Source organism: Thunnus maccoyii, chromosome 15, assembly GCF_910596095.1.
Source record: "Thunnus maccoyii chromosome 15, fThuMac1.1, whole genome shotgun sequence".
Lineage (NCBI taxonomy): Eukaryota > Metazoa > Chordata > Actinopteri > Scombriformes > Scombridae > Thunnus > Thunnus maccoyii.
In genome coordinates, this window is record NC_056547.1 from 23,024,703 (window position 1) to 23,046,698 (window position 21,996).

Sequence of the window (21,996 nt, forward strand, 5' to 3'; positions counted from 1 at the left end):
TTTTCCATTTATCCTCTGAGGGTTGTGTTAAATTTAGATTTACAAGAGTTAAAAGATCAGATTATGTTGGAGGGTGATCATGCTTCAAAGCTCTCATTACCTACTCATAAGCAAGGCAGCTCAAACCAGTTGAGCTGCTCTATTACCTGACTGAATACTGGTAATGTAGAAGGAGCACTACAGCTCTACACAGACACACAACAACAATGGTTGAATGTAATAAATGACAAGTTTATTGTTGCACAAAATGTACAAAATAACAAGCAAATGGACAGCCCCTACCCCCCCCACCCCACCCCGCCCGTAGCGTCCCTCCCCACCCCCTGGTTCATTCGCCATAATGAAGCTGAATTTCTGAAACCTATGACTACGGCAAGTCCGATGGTCCAAGCCAAACGCATGGTAATTCTGAGAGACAACACATACCCATTTCAGCATCACTGAACAATTAAAAATGAATAAAAACACCTTATTTACACATTTCTGTCAGAACTTTTACAACATGCCATCTATATATTTATACAGAATATGCTTGTGCACATACCCCTGTATAGAAAATATATTATAAGATCAAATTAAGTTAGACTAAGGGCTATAGACATCCAAAGTACAGCACTTCTTTTTTAAATCTCCTTTGAATCTTTTTTTATTTTCATTTTTATTTCCCACTTATTTAAATGTCCTAGTACTTTATCAACCTCGTACTAAAAGAAATAACTCTAGTTGACTGAATGCGGATGTTTTTCCCTTGAAGACCTAAGCTGACCATGTAGATGCCTGATAAGAAAAGCGTCACATATTTACACAGGAGCACTCTCCCTTTTAATGCATGTGTGTAAATTTGACCATCTTCTGACTTTGTGTGTGTGTGTGTGTGTGTGTATGTGTTTGTGTGTGTCAATGATGTTTTACAAGAATCCATCCCTTCAAAACCCTCCTCCTCAGGCCTGGCTTGATGATGTAATACGAGCGTAAACCAATCAGCTTTGGCACTGGGTGAAAAAATAAGTGTGCTGTGGTTTCTGATAATGCCTTTGTTGCAGTTTACAAGTCGATTAGCGTGTAAAATCCTCCGTCTGTCCCTGTTTCTGCACTAATGTGAAATCACAGAGAAGCGGAAAGCAGATCTGACGGCGACGGCTGCTTTCATCATTTCAGATTTAACGTATTAGTGCAAAAAGGGGATGAAAAAAAAATCTTCTCGCATCTTCTTTTCACAGCCAAATGATATCTAACAAGCTAGCACTGTGATATCTAAACCACATTAGCACCATGGAGAGAGAGTGAACAATATAGTTCAAGTAAAGCCAGACGACTCACAAGATGTTTTGTGCTGGAACATACAGGGCACACACCATGGACGGAGTGTTTTTGTGCCAAGGAAAAACCACATATCCCATGGATGGATGGGTGGGAAGGGAGGTGATGGAGCAATGGACAATGAGGATGAAATTTAGGGGAAAAAAAAGGAGGCTGTCTCTTTATCTCCTCGTGTCCTCGCCTCCTATCCTCCAGCTGCACCGATGCGGAAAAAGAAATGAAATAAGTGGAAGCAAATCTCCGGAGTTTGTCCATCACATTGCTTCACAAGTCACCTGTGGGTGGAGATCAGTGCAGCTGAAGGAGACGGAGCTGACGGAGCCACACCACGCCACCACATCTGTAACCTCAAGAGCTAAAAAACTCCTCCAGGTAAACTGAGTGTGTGTGAGGGTGAGCGCACGTAAAAGTCTCATGGAATCAGTTTGGGATCAGATTTCAGGGAAAAGGAGATGGTGTTGTTTTCAAAGTGTGTGCAAAAATACTTGTCAGACTACTGCTGCAATATGAACCCTTTTTTTGTACTTTTTCAGTTCGCCTTTGCTTTGGTTCTGACCTTAATTTTCAATATAGCTTCCTCTTAGTCTTTAATCCTACTTATTTTCATCTGCTGCTTGTGTTTCACTTGTTTTAATATATATCTATATTTTCTTTTCTGGCTTTTTTTCTCTTTTCTTACTTTACAAAATGAGAGACAGAATGATGGACAGCTGACAATATATATAATTATTTTCCTCTTCTTATTATCATCAGGTTTCTCTAAACCTCGAGACGACTTTCTTTGTTCGTTGTAAACAAACAGGTTTATCAGCCACTGGCGTTTGTTTCCTCCTCCTCTTTTTTCTCCTCCTTCAAGTGCACTCCTTCTTTCCTCCCTCCCTCCCTCCACCGCTCTCCTCTTTCTCATTGCAGGAGGGCCCTGATTTGTTTGGAGGTGCTGTCATCATTTAGATGCCGTGTCGTGTACCTGAAAAAGAGGAAAAGAAGGCGACAAAGAGAGACGTGCTGAAATCAGAAAGCTCTTACAAATGCTTGTGCGTCATGTTTCTGTATGTCACACACATTCATACACACCTCAGTGCGTTCAGAAGTCCCTCCACGCTGTTGGACGGTTGCTCTTTCAGCACCTTGATGCAGCCCTTCATCTATGCAACACAAAGACAACACAGAGCGTTACAGAAAGGTCAGTAGCCTCAGATCCACCTCATGTCCTACTGCTGCTGCAGCAGCCAAACATGGACGCAACAAAACACACACACACATGCTTACACAATGAAGAAATGCTGACCCAAAAACACACATTTCTAAAATTGAGTTACCACATCTACCAGTGTTATATATGTGTCATACAAAAGAAAACACATGAAACCAGTGGTTTAACCTTTTTAGCTTGTGGCTGCTTAGAATGAAACCAAATCTACTAATGACCATCATCAAAGGTTACGGCCATTGTGTGGACAGTTCAACCATAGGATTTTTTTTCTCCCTTCTCAGATTATTTGTTTTGGAAGGATTTTTACAGCTTGAAAGGGTAAAAGTATTCCGTTTTTTTTTTTTTGTTTTTTTTTTTAAAGAGAAAACAGGAAAAAAATTACTTGTGTGTAACAGAATTTTCTTTTTAATTTAATCATATTTTGGCTCCTCAGATTTATCATGGGACACATTTGTTAGACGTATGTATCAATATCAAAGCTAATACTGCTGCTGACATTTTTTAACTAAGGCTCTGCTGTTTATGAACATTATCCCCCCCAAAAAATCGTTTCATAAGAATTTGATGAGCTCAACATTTTCCTGTCAAATCTTCCTCTTGTCAAAGTTGACACTTACCAGAAACTGTATTTTAAACATTGGAGCACTAAAACTCTCGACAGAAGCCCAGACAAACACACTTTTTGTGTGTGTTAGCAGCTCCTAAAGGCCAAACGAGACAGCTTTCACCACAGTTTTTATAGACAGTGGAGTAAAATATTCTCCCACACCACACTGGTGATTTATTGTCGGCCACAAGAGATAAAATACTGATAAAGAGATATAATTTATAGTATGTTTGTTAGGTAGAAGGTGATCAAAATGTCAGTTTGGAACCACTTAGGATTAAAGGTTCATTATTGATAACCAAGATTACAAGATGAACCTTTGATTGTTTACTAGATTGAGCAGGACTACCCTCTCCTGTATTAACTGTGGATAACATGACAGACCAGTTTCCAACTTTCTATGAAAGACAAACACCAGACAGATGTAAAACTGTAGCATGTGTGTACTTGTGTTACTCACATCGATTTTGGAGGTCTTGGCAAAAGCCCCGACAGGGTGAACGTGGTCATAGAGAATGATGACACCCACCATCACCCTCATACAGAACAGCATGGTGTCTGTGTTGGTGAACCGACAACGGTACTCCCTGGGACAGGAAGAAAGTGCAATATGAGTTTAGCAAAACAACATGGAGAAATTTGATAAATTAAGACCAAATAACAGGATTGGATATAGAGGGCAAGGGGAGGCAGAGAGGGTCAATAATAGCGCCAAATGACAAAGAAATCAATCAGTGAAAAAGATGAGTTAAATGGTTTAAATTTGGCATGAAGGTCGGGGTCCAGCTCTTTATTCACTCTATGAATTAGTGTTTCCAACTTGAGAAGGACCCTTTTGTGTTCACTTTTGAAAAGGCTTGTTAATTAAAATGTAGGCTTCTGACCTTTAGAGAGGAAGACAAGGAGATGTAAGGGAAGGGGAAGTACGAGGAGTACTCACGGAGTCTCCAGCATAACGCGGCACACACAGGCCATGGTGCTCAGACAGTCTGTGGTGTCCTCTATGGGCAAGGTCTTATTCTGAAGAAAGAAAAAAAAATACATAAGTGCCCAAGAATGTCATGATTTTCATCTCAATTTTTAGGTAAACAACAAAACAGCAAGTGTATCCTCTCAAAGCAAATGTCTTAACTAGCAATCAACATATCTCACAGTATTTTAACACAAGGTGGAGACAGAGTACATCTGCAGAGTGGAGTAAAGGGTAAAAAGGGCAGTAAAGCAACTTTCTTAAAAGGCGATCATGACCAGCATGTCCTCTAAATTTTGTATGAGTCTCAAAAGTATTTCTCAAATGTCCGTTCCATCAAGATGCACTGATGTGTAAAGTTAGAGAAATACTGCCGCCTCCACACTAAAATACTGTAGACAGGAAGGGAAAGGAGAAGTGTTCACGCAACAGTCCATCACGGGCACCTGAGGTGAACACTCAAGGACATCAGCTGACTGAACCACATGATGGATCTTACAATAGAGAAAAGTGAGATAAATATGAATTTAAAGTGTAAAAATACAAATATCTAATTAAAGTTTGATGTTGATTTTCTTGTAATTCATGTTATATTGACTTATGTATTCTGTGCTCTGTAGCTTGTTAATAACAGACTATTTGCCCTCATCTGTATGTACTCTCTGGTCATTTAGCACAAGGCGTTTTGACATTGACCACAACTGTGTAAAGAGTAAACAAGGGTGTAGGTGAGGTGATCGGTAGAGGCCTTTTGTTATTGGTCAGTCCTTAAACCAATAGATTTTTGTAAGTAAACACCAGAGTGTCTTGTTGCTGAGAAATATGCATAAAATACTCTCCTTTGATGCATTTTAGAAATGGTCTGTACAACATAAACTGTTTGATAAAATCCTCCTTATTTTTGTGCATCTGTGCATGAGAAGGTTAAACTGACTGATCACCGACCAGACTGACAACTGTACCATCATCTTTTGGGGGAACACTGATCTAAATGTTCCAAACGTGATTTATTTTTTGGTGCCCACCCAATCAATTCCTTGATCTCCATAACAACTGCTCCCACTCTTTGTAATAACCACGTCTTGATAGTGTAGACTCTGTAAGAATGGGAAATCTACCTCTGAAACAAACTTGGTGGTGGCGTTACTCAGAGTCTTCAACATGGGTGTTGCTTCAGCATAGAAGAGAGACATCCGGTTGGCCATCTCATTGTTAACCTCGTTCTCCGCTTCCAGCTGTGTGTCAATACAACATGATTCCATCATTAGTATAAAAAAACAGATATCATCAGTTTTCATTTATCACTCAGTCCAATAATCATGCCATCTAGTTGGTAAAATGAGAGCGTAGTGATGAAGCCAGTCCTGGCTCTAATTTGTGTAACTCGAATGGCAAATGAAATATTGATTGTACATCTCTTTGTGTTGTTAGGAGGAAAAGGAACGCCTCTACTTCAGTCATTAATGATTAAAGAGAGAAAGTGAAGCCATGCAGTTTGATCAAGTGCACACTAAACAGCCTGATCATGTCTCCGAGGGCTTACCTGCTGGTTGTTCAGCCTGTTCCTACTAATAGTCCTCCTGTAGTAGCTGAAGTCATTCTGAATGGCTGGATTTGTCATCTGCGTGATGAGAGAGAAGGTCATTCATAAGTAAAATATTTTCACGAGGCTGTTCAAGGAATATATTCATTTTTCAGTGCGGTGAAGGTCAGTCTGTGTGGGCTGTAATTAGAACAAAACTGATGCTTCTCACTTTTAGTTCATCAAAGCTGAGTGTAAAATGAAGAATCTCAGCAAACTGTTTGGCCAGGGCCTGCTCTCTCTCCAGGTGCTGCATGGGAGCGTACGGCGGGCTCGTCAGCGCCTCCAGCAGGCTGCGCAGGGCATTCTCTGCAAAACATAGGTACACGTAGATATTAGAAATTCATCTCCACAAGCTGAAATCTGCATGTCATACTGCACAGGCTTTAATCTCCCTGTGTTCAGACTGCTGTTAATCTCTCTAATCTAGCATGGATCTTAAGGTTCTTTCATGTCAACAGCTTGAAAAACAAAGCAGCAGCAGCAGGATTTTAATCACCTCACTTCAGTTTTGTCACTTCATCTCTGGACACCTGAAGGGCTTTAAAACAGGACCCAGAGCTTTTAAAGCACAGTGAGATTTGGCCTCAGGGACTGTGAAAGACCTTTGGATCCCCTCTGAGAACAGAGCTCAGGTCCTCAAACAGAGATCATCTGACTGAGATTTAACATTTAAGGTGACCAGATATTTACCCTTAGAGCCCATAGGCTTTAGAGCAACATGCTTGTGAAACTCTAAATGCGGAGTTATTTTTCTTGCTAACATTTTTAGCCATGCTAGCAGCATGGGTGGAGGTGCTGTCCAGACTGAAATATCTCAACAACTACTGGATGGATTACCATGAAATTTTCTACTGACATTCATGGTCCACAGAGGATGAATCCTAATGACTTTTTCTTTAGCACCACCATGAGGTTGATATATGTGTTTTTTTTATTTAAATGTCTCAACAACGTGTTGCCATGAAATTTGGTTCAGAATTCTAATAACTTTGGTCATCCCTAAAGATTTAATAGAAAAATTGCACTTTGTCAAATATTTTGATTTATGACTAAAAACCTGCAAACTAATGACATCACATCAACCTCAGCTGCACTTTGTCTTTAGTGCTAATTAGCAAATGTTTGCATGCTAACACACTAACATAGATGAAATAAGATGGTGAACATGGTAAACATTATCAACATGTTTACCATCATTATACCTGTAAAATGACAGCATGTTCCTGTAACATTGTCATTCTGAGCATACCAGCACACTAGCATGGCTGTACTGTAGTCTTTGTCTTGTTGTGACACATAGGCCGAGTCTGGATAGTAATTTTGACCTTTTCTATGTTTGGGAGTTCAACAGCACTCTTTTTATCCTCTATTACTACAAATATTAACCATACATTTCACTCTACAAGACAAACTAAATGAAATAGAAGTGGTACTCCACAGAGATCACACTGCAGCCAATCATGCAGCCTGAGCATTGTGTAGCGACTGTATCAGTGACCATAGATATCCCCTGTCTCACATATACTATTGAACATAAGCCTCACTGGCTTGCTGCCTCTAACAAATCAGACACCAGAGCCGGACCTCAGAGGCTGCATGTGGTAGTAATGCCTCAGAAGCAAAGTCTCTGGAGGCCCCATCCCTTCCTCTGCATTAAAAATGCATAAGGTCCTTCTATAAATACAGCGCTGAAGTGTTTCATCTAAAGGGCCCGGGTAGAAACCCCACTCTCCCTCCTGCAGTTAGCACAGAGCGATGGCTACCAGAGTGCACAGTCCCTATCCTGAGTACTGATTCCTGAGGGTACACTGACAGATTGGATAGAGACACTGTAGCTGTTTGTTTGCTGTACTGTACTTGTCAAATCAATCAATCAATCAATCAAATCATAAACTATAAAAGATGGTAAAGGGGTGAAAAGAGGAGGTTCGCTCCAGTTTGTAGACTCTCCTCTTCATTAGGATTCGATCTTTTCCCTCCATTAGAAACGGAGGTCAGGCTACAAGATATCTGCTCTATCTCGTAGATACATTAGCACTGATACATTAGACAGATGTAAGACATGGATTGACACTCTACACACCACAGACTGGATTTCTTGTAACTTAAAGGAACAAAGCTCTTGCTAAAACAGGCCTTTCTGCACATGGGTAGTCTATACCTATGACCAGAAGGAAGGGGGGTAAAGTGCTGGTAGAGTGGGTGGTCTGGGTCATGTGTGATCGTGAGTGCTTTGCAGATCAGGGATGAGGTGAAACAATTGGATAAGTTGGGTTCGGGAATACCAACGAGTTTGCTGGCTACATGAGTTAAGAGCTGCTGGCTAAATCTTTAAGAGTTTATTCTTATTGGTGACTGTAAGCATATTGAAAAAACACTATACAGAATAACTGGCTCAATAACGCTACAGTGCAGGAGAAGAAGGAGATGGGGTTGGGCAGGCAGGTGGTTTAATTTACAGATGGCTGTAAGTCTGTGTTGACAATGCTTGTAAATGTCCATGGTATGCTGATTGAAGCTGAGGTTATTGTCCTGTGTAATGCCAAGGTATCTGAGAGACTCCACCACCTCTACCTTCCCCACTATGATGGTGAGACTGGGGGGATTGATCAGTGTTTTGGGGAGGCTTTACCTTTGAGATGTTAAGGTAGAGAAAGTTATCATCATACCATGTGCTAAAATGGGATATGGAATGTTGATAGGAAGAGAGAGAGTCATTGTTGTTATTGAGCAGTGCGAGGATGGCTGTGTCATCTGCATGTTTGAACCAGATTGATTATCATAGATTATTAGTTAGCCCTCATTCTATGGTGAGCTGAGAACACAATGTCCACAATGAGATTGGAGTATTATTGGAAGGCAGAGCAGAGGCGGCAGCCGAACTCTATTCCTCTGCTCATACTTCTCTCTCTCTCTCTCTCTCTGTGCTGGACGACCATGTACCACTGTTTCCGTAGCAACGGCTGCCTGGCTGCTAGGTCAGGATGCTGCAGAGATGGCTGAGAGGACTGAGAGGACATTATAGTGTGTATGTGTGTGTGTATGTGTGTGTGTTAAGGAATGCTGTCAGAATGAAACCGTATGTAAAATCACGACGGTGACACACAGCAACATGGATTAGAGCTGTGAACCAGCACTGACGGTACAAGATGAGTGTCTCACCTTTGCTTGTAATGAAAAGACGCCTCTTTTCATCACCTTCAAATTAATCTGCCACTCATTTAAATTTCAGTAAAACATATACAATACGTTCAGTGTGTCGTGACTGAAACATCTCTCGTTTTGTTTGTCAGGGTCAGAATATGTCACATGTTAAACTGCAGTCAGAAGAACAGCAGCTAGTGTTTGCAGTAGTGATCTGTGACACCAGTGTTGAACACATCAACAGTCTTTAACATTTGTATACAACACAAATGGAGACCTAAGAAATGTCAGCTTTGTCAGAATGCAGAAAAACGTATTACAGCTTCAACAAGGAGACATTAATGTGAATGGCACCTAATGTATCTTTTGGTAGCCATATGAAGCACTTGCTCTTTTGATAACTGACTAGCTGACAGCAAATGTACTTACTAAATTTAGGTTTAGAATGTAGATGCTTCCAGGTATGATTTCAGCTCTTATTTGACCTCAAATAAAGCTGCTAGTGAGTGTGTTACATCACCTGAAAGCCCTCTACTGAGTGTACGTGATAGCCATGCTCACCCAGTCGGAGGGAGAACTCGTAAAACCTCTTCAGCTTGGCCACCAGGGGGCAGACTGCGTTCCAGGCCTTCTCCTGAAGAGCGAGGTCGCCTGGGTTCTGAATGGCCTGCAGGCGAGGAACACAGGCAGATGCATGGATGTTACTTTCCAAAAATAATTTAAAAACTCCCCATCTCTTCTATCTGCTCTTCCTCAGAGCAATATTTCACTTTAGTAAAACATTTTCACTTTGAACTTTGCCACTACTTCCATACTACAGTGATTTCAGTCCAGCAAACGCTGAGACGGGACAGACTCTATATCCAGATATACCTAATTTTGTTCTATTGACTAACTTTCTGAAACACAATGACATGATGTTATTAATTCACTTAAATTAATTATTAGACATAATCTGCAATTTACTCTTTGCACAAACACACACAAACAAGTGTTAACATCATTCCTTAATTTGATACCACTTTCTAATAAGGCATTTATTAAGGGTTTATAGTTGTAATTAATAGCTTTTTAAGTGATTAATACATCATTTACTAATGCTATATATAGTAAGTCATTAATGAGAAAAACTTTGGGTTTCCAGGTTGTGAAAAATCCCACATTTCCTTTTTGGTAGTAATACAGTTATAAAGAATTTAATCATCATATTCGCAGTTGTAAGTGTTAATAAATTGTCAATAAATGGATTTTGAAGCAATAGGCGGTCTGAGTCTACCAGTCAAATGGAGTTTTCAGACACTGGCAACTCAAAAGTTGATTGTATAATGGCATTTAGATGAACAACAAAAACATTAGTAGATGATTCATTAACCATTAATAAATCCATTAGTGACAACTAATAATTCCTCCTCCTCCTCCATCTCTCTACTGTAATGACAATGACATGATGATGTTGACGATTCCAATTAAAATTTTCGCTTATACAAGTGGAATATGCTGAATTTTCCCTCTGGTGGGTTTAATAAAGCATAAAAATATTCCTGAATCTCAGACTCAAAGCAGCTAACAATGAACTTCTGAAATCCTCTGCAGGTGCACATGTAAGAGAGAAAATGATCAACGTAGGTGAAATATAGTTCAGCGGATAGCTACGTGTCTGTTCTGAAGAAAAGCTTCCAAGTCCTCAAGGTTAGGAAGTAAGGAGAGGAAAACGATTCAGCACTATTTGTTAACAAGTAGAACAGCGCCAACAGCTGAGCCATCAGCAGCAATCGTTCATACTGCAGAGGGAGCTGCTTTGCAGCGATGTGTCGCTGAGGAAAAGCTGAATCTGAAGACACTGAAGCTGCTGGTCATCAAGCCCAGCATACCAGCTTTCTATTATTTCTATGATATTTATGCCTCTGCCATATAATTGCAGGGTGGGAAATTAACTTTTTAAAATGTGAACATCTACCAGCCACTGACAGATAAATGTTCAAATCATTATTTCAAATCATTATTTTGTGTCTGAACTCTACCAGCCACTTTCATATTTTACCAGCATTTGGCTGGTGGCTGGTGCTAATTTCCCACCTTGCATCGCCACCAAAAACAACATATTGCATGAAATGTTTATTTGAAAAAATACTTTAACACATTTCTGTCCCTTCCTATATTTGGTGCACGGTATTTAGTGCATGTTACACTATATGTGTGAATCGAACGTAAGTGTTATGTTTCCACGTTGCTCTGTGGCTCAAGCAGTTTATTGATGTTCAGCACTTATTGACTGCTTCGTGCGTGCGTCCTGCTCACTTCTCGTATCTCCTGGCCTGCGCCATTATAAGACTGCAGCTCGGCTAGTATCCCATGAGCCTCCTCGAGCACAGCGCTGACCTGGTTCCACACGGCTGTCTCTGCCTCTGTGGGCTGGGCATCTGGGAGGGAGGAAGCAAGGAAGAAAAGGTAGAGAAAGAGGAAGAGAAAGAGAGAGAGAGAGATTGGGAAGTGAAAGTGTGATGTAAGGTGCAGGAGGGGATGGAAATATTGAGGGGAAGGGGCAGAGAAGAGGGAAGGAAAGATGGGCGGAGAAAGGGATGTTGTCAGCAGAGAGAGGTGGACCAGAGGGAGAAAATGGAAGAAAATGAGAAGAAAAAGGAAAGGAGAGGGTTAGTGAGGAAAGAAGATGATATCCTAAAGGGCCAGATAAAAACCTGAGATAACTAATTTCTCACTACATGGCAGCAATAAAAGCAAGACATCCCTACAAGTAAAAATGATCACATTTAGTTTGTGTTAGTGGATTCAAGTTATCATTGCACTCGTACACATCTAAGATCAAAATCTGGCCAGTAAATGAATGACATAATTTATCCATCATAGAATAATATTAAGAGACCTGCGAGCCATCCTCAGTCACACAGTGAGGTTTGATTACAGTGTGTAGCCACATGACAAATCAGTTTCCCTTCAGGGAATCATTTGGATGAGGATCTTACAAATTTGTCAGACTCCTAGACTGTAATCCTATGAACTGTTCGTTCAGCAGAGATTTATAAAGGCTTGGAAAGGTGTAATTGTCCCATAAGATTGATGTAATGGTCGTATCCATCTTTTTTCTCAACTTTCTATTTCACTCTGCACCTTTATGAAGGGCTAGAGACATTTTTTTTTTGCCCTTAAGGTTTAATTGTGAGAAATGTAAAAAAAAAAAAAAAAAACAAGCAGCAGGGAGGACAACCCCTGGGCATGCTCACTCTTTCTCTTTCCTACTTTCACGCATGAACGCTGAGCAGCACACATACTGTACTGTAAACTAAGTGTTTTGCTGCAGGGCACCTCCCAATCACAGTTCTGCTTTGTTTGCCCATGTGGCGTGCTGCATGCATACCAGAGGGATAAGTGTTTGAGGGACACACTTAAGGATGTGTCCTCATGTGTCGTCATTGCTTTTGGTTTTCCTTTCTTCGAGCTATCCGTCTCAATGTGTGACTCAGGTATAAAGTGAGAGTGGGAGTATGCCCAGGCAGCTCTCTACATGTGGTAGCACTGCTGATTATTTTTGCACCCTGAGGCATTGCCTCCCTGCAGAGACATAGTAATCATGGAATATTTGCTATCGTACATGCACACCGGCTGTAATAGTAAGCACAGCAAGCATTTCTATTTTAGTGATGACTTCTCACTAATGTGTGGCTGCATTCTTCTGGTGAACAACAACACCTTTTATTTACTAAGTTAGATAATAATAAAATGAGCATTAAATGTCCTCATAGTTTAGCATTTTGAGAAATATGCTTATTCAACTTCTTGCTGAGTGTTAGATGAGAATATTGATAGCATTTGCATGTGTGTATGTTAAATATGCAGCTGTTGCCAAAAGACGATTAGCTTAGCATGACTAGAAATGTGGGGAAACAGCTAGCCTGGCTCTGTCTGAGGGTTTTTACTTCACTTTCACAGTGTGTGAAAGGTCTAATTCCCTGTAAAACCACAAATTGTCATTTTTACACATTATTGAGTGGATTTAACTATAACTTGTTAGTTAGTGGGCTTTAGAAGTGTTAATACGCTGATTTCCTTACCTTTGGACAGAGCCAGGCTAGCTGTTTCCCCCTGCTTCTGGTCTTTATGCTAAGCTATGCTAACCGGCTTCATATTTAACATACAGACATAAGAATGGTATCAGTCTTCTCATCTAACTTTCATCAAGAAAGCAAATAAGCATACTTCCAAAAATATTGAACTGAATTTTTTAAAAATGTTTTATAAAAAATCTAGGTTGCTTTAATTTAGCATGTAAGGATGAACTTTTACTCGTAAACCTTCAAGCTTTTCACAGCTGACAGATAATTCCAAGCATCAGGGTTTCATGTGTGAAATGCAAATTTTAAATGAGGATTTATCCACATTTTTGTAATTTGTCCTCAATACAATGATTAGCATTCAGCCGTAAAGAGTTTAATGAGAGCTACTGAGTTTTAACCAAACTTTGAACTGTGTGACGGAGGTGACTGTGTCTCTGGGTTGAGAAGGAGAGCTCACAGATGGTGCAGGGTGGGTGAAGGAGGGACACGTCTAAAGCTGCCATGCCTGAATCTGACTCATTCCACTTGCTTTTGAAGTAAAGTGAATCACAGGCATAATAAATGAAGGGGAAATTCAAGCTATCCGACAGCTGACGTCTCTTGCCAGCAGTGAGCTCTCCCACTCTCATGTTAATATACAGTGAGTAAAGGAGGAGGAAGCCAGCTGTTAAAGGGGGGAAAGTGGTCGAGGAAGGGCAGAAAAATGTCGGGAGACGCTGCAAAACATCCCCATCTTAACATTTCAATTAGTCTCATAATCGGCTTTAAAATCGTCAGCGGGAATTTCTTTGCCAAAGATGACGATCAAGGAATCGATTCAAGAAAACACTGAAGCATTTTGGTTGTGGATTTTTAGCCACACTAACAGATATCTCAACAACTATTGGCCAGATTGACATGACATTTTATACAGATGATCATGGCCCCCAGAGGAGGAATCCTAATGACTCTGGTGATCCACAAACCTTTCCTCTAGCGCCACCATGAGGTTGACTTTTTTGGTTTTTTAGTGAGACGAATCAACAACTATTGTATGAATTGTCATGAAATGCCTACAAAACAACAGACATTCAAAAATAACCTCACTAAGTTGCTCATTCTGGCAAAGAGATTTGAGCGCAGTGCAAAATTAAATCGCTTGTTAAGATGGACATTTTCACAGTGCAAAGTTTAGAATTCACTAACTGGGGAAAATGAGAAAAAGGGGGGACAGAGGTGATTTTATTTACCAACCTCTTTCACAATCTTTCTCTTTCTCAATCTCACTCGCTCACACACATTATGTAGTGCAACACACACACACAGATAGGTCAGACATAGGTCACACCATAGGGGATGAGGAGATGAGGAGGTGGAAGGATGACGATAGACTTTTTTTTTAGCCATCGTCATCCCCGAGCAACAGAAACCCACACAGGACTGGCATTCACTGCTATCCTCTGTTTTTGGAGCTCAGGAGCCAAGATCAAGGTATTATTGTTGTCATTTTGCTACAGCCTCACCATGCTATTGTGCATCTGTCTGCGCCTAAGACATGGCGTGTGAGAATTGGACCCTTTAGAAAGAAGCCAAATGACTTTCAAATGCCAGTCCCCGGAGCAAAACTCAAAAGATAAAGAAGAGGGTGAGGAGGAGGAGAGCTGTGGAGTAGGGAAAAAAAGGGTAAATAAGGACGTAAAGATGACACAATGATCAGCTGAGATTGATGAATGAGGAAAATAAAAGCAAAGGCAACAGAGAGAAAGAGATAACTCAAAAAAATAAGAAGCGGATGGTCTCACGTTCAAAGTCAAGGAAAACTATTGGGCCATGCTCAAGTTCGGCGCAAGCCAGCACTTTCAGGAGGTTTCCCATGAGCCCCCTGGAACAGAGAGAGGGGAGAAGTCTGTGGGTGATGAGGGGATGGGTGTCGGGGTTGTGCGCACGTTTGTGTATGTGTGCTGTATGTATGTGTGTGTGAGAGATGAAGGTGGTGGGGTGTGGGGACTGGATGAGAGGGAGTTGTTGTTGGGATGGCATGGTGGAAGTATGTCCTGGGTGAAGCATGGCAACACGGACACAGAGCTTCTTTAATCCCACTCGTACATTATTATTTATGGTATAGCTTGCTTTAAATTGAAAAAGTCCTCAACTGGGTTTAAGGGTCTAATATTACAGTCCAATTACAGTCTAGTTTTTATTTGCAGAATTCTGTGTAAAACATATAAATACTAGAATTTATTCCCCATTTTCTGTTAAAAAATCCTACAGCTTTTGTAGGATACCAACTAGGTATCTTAAACTATATGGGAATATATTTATTTCAAGGAGTTGAGCAAGATCTGCCAAGAATCAAACAAAAAATAAATAGATTGAGAGAGATTTAAAGTAAGAAAAGCCTAAAGTAAAACCATACATGAGTGCCCTCATTTGTGGGCAGTGGTCACCCCTGTAACGAGAGCATGGTGTTAAAAGTGTAACTGAAAAGTGGAGCAGCAAAACTAAAAAGAGAGACGGCAAAAGAGAAATCTCTGTCGGTGAAATAGCAGAGAAATGTGTAATCAAATGGCGCACTCTGTTACTGTACAGATATTATTTATTTATTGTAGGTTTTGTTTTTGAGGTCATTTTTTTTTATCTCAAATGATTCTCATTCAGTCTCAATTAACCTGTCTTTGGAGATTTTGTTCAATGACATTGAGACAAATATAATCCCATACATTTACTCTCTGTAAAAGTGCACACTTGCATGTAGTGAGGAGTGAGGCAGAGTATACAGTACATGTAAATCAGTTGTCATTTTCAGTTGAAGTTATTTAAGGACATTTATTTCATGGTTAACAGCATAAATGATCACTTCTCTGTAATTGTAAAATGTAATTGGTTTTAATTGCTACTGATGCTTGTTTTTCTCTGGTCACTTTAAATACTTATGCACCATTTTATTTCTACCTACGCACTGTATATTTATATCATCACTGGATAGAAAATCTATTGGATGAAAGCACTGAGAGTGGGACTAAAGAGCGTCTGATAATGACAAACCACACCCACAACAACACTCCATCACACCATCAGCAACTCAGCAGCTCACAACCAAATATACCTCCACTGACCCCCACCCAGCGACCTCCCACTGAACGCCTCTGCTCCACACACACACGTGCGCTCACATTTCAAGCACACGGACACGTGCACGCACCCCGGCGCTCACTTACTTTCAAAGTCCAGGAAAAAATGTGGACAGTTCTCTAAATCCTTGCCAAGGACCTTAATGAGGTTCCCCATGGCTGGCGACCTGGACGGGAGGAAACAACAAAATGCATACAGTACACAGAACCTGGCAACACAAATGAAAATACACAAATGCACATGGAGAACACAGCAGGTTGTGAGTGTTTCATTTTCTTACCCATCTGCGCTTCTCTAATTATCCCTTCTTCCTTTCCTCCTCTATCTTTCTGTCTAAGCAATATGTCCTGAGCAAAGTCAGACATTCCAGTCATAAATGAGGCTGATCACAGTTTGCATCCAATGCACAGTGTATGCTGTATTTGATTAGAGAGGGGCTTCAATCCAGTAGTGAATCATTTAGCTCTCTCATTGGGAGTCAGTAGAGCTGAGTGGTGGTTTTAATCCATTTACATTACTATAGTAACCTAATAAAAGCCTGCTATGTACGGGCTACTCTCTCCTAATGCTCTTCATGTACAGCAGTCTATACATACTTTATGACAAGTAAGGCTCTTTGTACTTCATACCCGAAGGCCAGATGCCAGCGCTTTATGAAACCAATGATGCAAGCTTCATTAGATTATACTGTTGGTCAGACAGGCAGTTTACACAGGTCTACATGCTCATTTGTTCATGTGCAGCACACACCGGCAAAACAAAACAACATGTGTCAGGTGTTTCAGAATTTAACATTTTGGTAAATATGATTCTTGCCAAGAATTAGATGAGAGGATTGATACCACTCTAGAGCCAGTAGGTGGTTAGCTTAGCTTAGCATAAAGAGTGGACACAGGTGGAAACAGCAAGCCTGGCTCTGTCCTGGCTCTGGTAACAAAATCCACCTGCCAGCACCCCTAAAGCTCACTAATTATATTCCATAATTAAATCTTGTTTGTTTATTCCATACAAATACCCAAGTATAAAAACTGGACAAACCAAGAAATAGTCCCGCACATAACCCCCAATAAAACCACAAATTGTTTTTTTCACATTTTTTCACTTTGATTTTTGTACAGATTTAACAAATAAGATGTAACATGTTAATCACTGAGCTTTAAAGGTGCTGCTAGGCAGGTTTTGTTACCTTTGGACAGGGCCAGGCTAACAGTTTCCCCCTGTTTCCTCTCTTTATGCTAAAGTAACCGTACAGACACACAATTCCCAAAATGACTATTCCTTTAAGACCATGATGGTGGCCCTCGGTTTTAAATAGGGAGAGGACTGAGGGGCCACACATCGATTTGTGTGTGTTGCATAAAAAACATTCAATAAATACAAAAAAGAGTGGAATCTACTATTTGAAAATGAATGAAAACAAAAGCCTCCTTCCTCAATTGTCTCCCCCACTCGACCATAGTGGGACTACAGTAGCAGAAGGTAAGCAGCTGCCAAGTTTCACTTCCTCTGCTGTACCCTCTGTGTTAATTTGCTATGTTAGCACACAGCGGAGGCCTATCAGTTTCCCCTGCGAGAGTGATTTATGGCTAGCATTAGCATGTTTACGAGATGCCACCATCCTGCAAAAAGCCCAGTGTTTTAGCTGTTACTCAGCAAGAAAGGGTGTTGCAACATAGCACTGAGGTGCAGATGGAGAAAGAGGAGGAAGAAGGAATTGAGTTGCATTGTCCAGTTGCTGAGGCAGCTTCCTGACATTCCCCAAAGTGGCGATTTCAGTTTCGGTACAGTATCTACTGTAGTATGTGTCTACTGGATCTACAAAATGTGTTGAGCAGTATCAATAACACTGGAGGGCTGAGAAGCAGAGCTGTACGCTGAGTCACTGCTGTAACCTGTGAGCATCCAAATGTGTAAAACACACCCCGTCTCCTCCTGACTTTTAGACCACCTGCTCCAAGATACATGCTGAAACGATACATGCTGAAACGCTATGAATATATGAATAACAGATTCATATCTCCAGCCTGACAAGGTGATTGCAAAGGCGAAGTCAAGCTGAGATTCAGATCGGAGTCTCCTAGAAAGCAGTGAACGCTTTCTGACATGTGGATAGGTGAGTGTGCGTGTATTTGTTATAGGTAGCCACACACATATACACACACACGTTAACACACATACAGAGAGTCTGGAGCAGCATGTGGTCCATCCTGAGAGCAGCGCTTGGCTGATGGTTGCCAGGATACTGTTGGCCTGGTAATATCGTCTGCTCATCTCAGCAGAAGATGTGGAAAAATAGCGTCCAGCTTGCTCACACACTGGGTCAGCTGTTTACAACAGTGATCTGATGCATTCATCTTTACTATTTATAAGACTTGAACAGCAACCAGTCTTTAAAAGAACTGCACAACACATTTTACCATTTGATAAACACAAAGATTGCAATTGAAACCAGGAAATCAAGAAACTAACCAGCAGCCTCTCACATCTCTATTTTCTTACCCTGTTTTCCTACGAGTGCTTTGACTCTTCCTTTATCTTTTGTCCTCAGATTCTTCTCCCCAGTCCTGTCTCCCTCCTATCTTTCTTCTCTGTGCTTTGTGAAATCGTTGCTGTGAGTTAATCCCAGGTTAGCCCGGCTCAGAGTGGTAACTGGAATCCCACTGTGACACTAGTTGCCACTCTCTGCTTTTCTTAGAGACTGATGTAAACTTCTGCTCTCGCTCTTGCTCCCTCTCTCTCTCTCTCTCTCTCTCTGTGCGTATCTCTGTCCACTTCACACTTCTCTTTTTCAGCTATCTATTTAAGGCGTGTGGTTTTCTCTATTCGCTTTGTGTGCTAGATGCTGCTCTTTTGTTTTTTTTTTTTCAAGCGGATGCTTTGTTTGTAGAAGTGGATACTCTGGTGGGTGAGGTTGTCAGTATAAAGAGCATGAGATATGTTCATGTTATTTACATTTCTGTCTTTTTCCTCTGGCTGTATCTTCCTCGTGTGTGTCTGTACCTTCTCATTTCACGCAAACAGAGAAATCTCCTTCTCTCTTTTTTCTCTCTTTTTCGTATCTGACGTCAGGATGTGTTCCTCAAAAATATCCCCCCCAGCTCTCTTCTCTGCCTCACTTCTCTATTTCAACACTCAGTAGCACTCTGCCGGCTCCTCTGGCCTTGTCTTGTCATAGCACATCTCTGTCACGGTGCCATTCAGTCTCACTGGTGGCCCTTAGGTGCAAACAAATCTAAGTGGCAGAATGGAAATTGTGATCGGGCCGTGCAGACACAGATTTGCTTTTAAACTTGTCGGTCGGTGTCCATAATGTACACTGCATAAAGGCCATTGGATGAATGACAGGCGCACAGTGTGAACGTTCAGACATGGCATTCTGTGAATTAGGAAGTGTGTTTGGTGGCCACTGGTTGCAGTTTCTCTTACACACAAACACACAGTTTGCAGTCAGCCAGCGTGAAAGTGGAGCAAAGTGCTTCTCTTATGCAACCGGGCCAGCACAGCACACAGCTTTCATCTGTAGTCCGGCAAGAGAAATTCAAGCGAGGGGCTCCTCGAGTCTCTATAAAGGCACGGCTTGGCTCCCACATGGCGGCTGAAAAGCAAACCTGCTCCAGACTTGAAGCAAAGCAGCAAAGCGAAGCCTCCCAGTCTCCTTTTAGCTCTCACTGAAAGATTCCTCCTGTTACAGCCCAGGAGCTTCATCAGTGTGGATTTACTGAGCACAGAAGCAGCATCGCTTGTCTTTGCCAACTTTGTCGCTGAGTCTAACCTCTATTAGCTCACCAATAATACCATCTGAACCCTCTTTCTCCGTCTGCGTCTTCTTTCTCTCTGTCTCCAACCATAATGATCTCTCTTACTGTCGCACACTGGCAGACTGGCTATTCAGTAGCCTGTGAATCAAACCCATTCAGCAGCTGTACTGTACACAACGGATGCAGCGACTGTACTCTCTCATCTCTCTCTCTACCCATCACTGTCCTTATCCCTAACTTGTCCATCCGTCTCTCCTCTTTCTGGCTCAAACATATGGTGATTCTCTGCTGTGTCCTTATTTTTCAGCTGTTTTTTTTTTCCTCCGCAGTTTTCATTCCTACCTTCGTTTGTGTTTATCCCTCTGGAACACTTCACTGCATCAACCAGGGCTTGTCAGCTCCACACAGTGGTTACAGCATCAGCACCCACCACCTGACAATGAGATAGACAAGTAGACAGGGCGAAAGAGAGATTAATTTAAAATTCAACATCATGCACTGTACGGAAAAGCAGGAATGTAGAGGCCTCGGTTTTAGATTCAAGATGCATAGTCAGCAAGGGCAAAGAAAAGACCTGCATCCTGTGAGGGTTAGGCAAATGTACTAGTTTGCCTTGATTAGCTACTTTGTATTTTATGTGAGGCTATAATTTCACCCACCTAGCTTTGCAGTGAAACATGATCCACCTGCTATTTAACCTGCTATTCCAACAGAAAAGTTTTTTTAGTGTATAGCAAAAACTGATTTTTTTTGTCCACTTCGGGGAAATGCTATCACTATCACCTTTTAAGCTGATATGGCAAATGTGTTAGCATACACTGGCCTATTTACTTGTCCAGCTGACACTGAGCAACATTAGCGTTCATTTGGAGTCATGTTTGTGTCCACCTGGTGAACATAGGTCCAATATTTGCTCTCCTTTTATCTCTGTTTTGGTCTCCGCCACCTCCTGAGAAAAATATCTGCCTCTTTAGCCGCTGAAAATGCTCCACTGTATTCACTAGCTAGTTGCTAGCTTTGTCTGTCTGACATGTGGTGCCGAATGGGTAGTGTACAGTGGGTTTTTAGAGGTGTTTCGCTCAAATGAAGCAACGCTGATGATAGTGGTGAGAGTGAAGCAGAACAGTAAAGTTGCGGACCAGAAAATCAAAATAGTGAGCTGAAACAAGCTAAAAAAGCTCCACAGTGCTAGGGGGAACTGCACGGTTGGGTAATAATTCTCTGTGAGTCCATCACTAGCAATCCCTTTGATGGTAAATGTAGTCATTTGATCCAGTGGTATTATAAAATATATTGATTATAGCTGCTTTAAGTGTCCCATTTGAGGAATGAAGTTTATGCATAGCAGGTACAAGCACTCAGAGCATGGACAGAAACAAATGATGTAACGTTATAGCTTCAATCCAATATTATCAGTATTACACTTCCAAAAGTTAAATCTGTCTAATCTGAGAACCTAGAAGGTGCTTCTTTCTCTCCCATTTTTACATTTCAATAACAGACTAAGCTTGTTAAGCTTATCACATTCATTGTGCGTCTCTCACAACTCCAGCACTGTCTTACCCACTGACTGGTGTAACTATTAACACTGCTGCTGCTGCCCTTGCATCATCGAATCTCATCAAGAGAGAGTGCAGACACGAGAGAGGCGGGAGAGCCTTTGAAGAATAGTTGCCAGGGAAACCCAGCCTCTTATTCTCATGGCAACACATAACTGGGTAATGTTCGGTGTTATCAATCAGGTGGATGGATGGATGGACGGATGGAAAGATGGACGGACGGAACGGTGGATGGACTACTCTGTAATCTCTTGAGTATGTGGAACACCAAAACATTGACTTCCCTACTTGTGGGGGTTGTAAACTACACCGTCCACTTCTGGAATTACATGTCCTCTACCTTTCTGAGTGAGCTTTGTTTTGACTGCATTTTCTTCAAGTGAATTGCCTAATGCTTATTGATCTGTCCTCTCAGTGAAAGGGTAAAGGTCAAGCATTGCACAGGACATGCAGAGGTCAAGAGAGGTGAAGAGCTGAAACAAGACAAGGAGGATTAATACTCATGGACAAATTTAAGGTGAACTACACCTTTAGAGTGAGATTTCTCTTTCTACCTAAACCTAAATTATGTATATTAAGATTGATTAATTTTTAAAATGAGCATAAACTCCTATCTAAAATGCGTCTTGATATTTGTATCTTGTGTCAACACTGAAAGG

General features: G+C 41.2%; 1 protein-coding gene across 5 annotated transcripts; it reads right to left on the reverse strand.

Annotated features, from left to right (window-relative positions):
* Nucleotides 1-323: 323 nt before the first annotated feature.
* fam49al (family with sequence similarity 49 member A, like) lies at nt 324-21,358 on the reverse strand. Of its 5 annotated transcripts, XM_042436607.1 has the most exons (13): nt 21,342-21,358; nt 20,121-20,211; nt 16,107-16,186; nt 14,691-14,770; nt 11,138-11,259; nt 9,401-9,506; nt 5,865-6,001; nt 5,654-5,731; nt 5,229-5,345; nt 4,081-4,160; nt 3,601-3,727; nt 2,395-2,465; nt 324-2,287 (listed from the first exon to the last, which is right to left on the reverse strand). In XM_042436607.1, exons 4-13 carry the CDS (start codon nt 14,761-14,763, stop codon nt 2,224-2,226), a joined length of 975 nt encoding a protein of 324 aa, XP_042292541.1. In that variant the 5' UTR covers nt 14,764-14,770; nt 16,107-16,186; nt 20,121-20,211; nt 21,342-21,358; the 3' UTR covers nt 324-2,223. The 5 variants fall into 5 exon arrangements, with proteins under 5 accessions (XP_042292541.1, XP_042292543.1, XP_042292540.1 ...); XM_042436609.1 differs by lacking the exon at nt 16,107-16,186; XM_042436606.1 differs by lacking the exons at nt 16,107-16,186; nt 20,121-20,211; nt 21,342-21,358 and adding an exon at nt 18,520-18,711.
* Between the last annotated feature and the right edge of the window lie 638 nt (nt 21,359-21,996).

Coding starts and splice junctions, on each gene's coding strand:
- fam49al (XM_042436609.1), bottom strand. CDS start 14,763: ATGGGAAACCTCCTGAAAGTGCTGGCTTGCGCCGAACTTGAGCATGGC. Junction 11,260..14,690: donor AGTTTTCCTTGACTTTGAAC/GTGAGACCATCC, acceptor CCTCCCTCCCAG/ATGCCCAGCCCACAGAGGCA. Junction 5,346..5,653: donor ACAGGCTGAACAACCAGCAG/GTAAGCCCTCGG, acceptor ATTGACACACAG/CTGGAAGCGGAGAACGAGGT.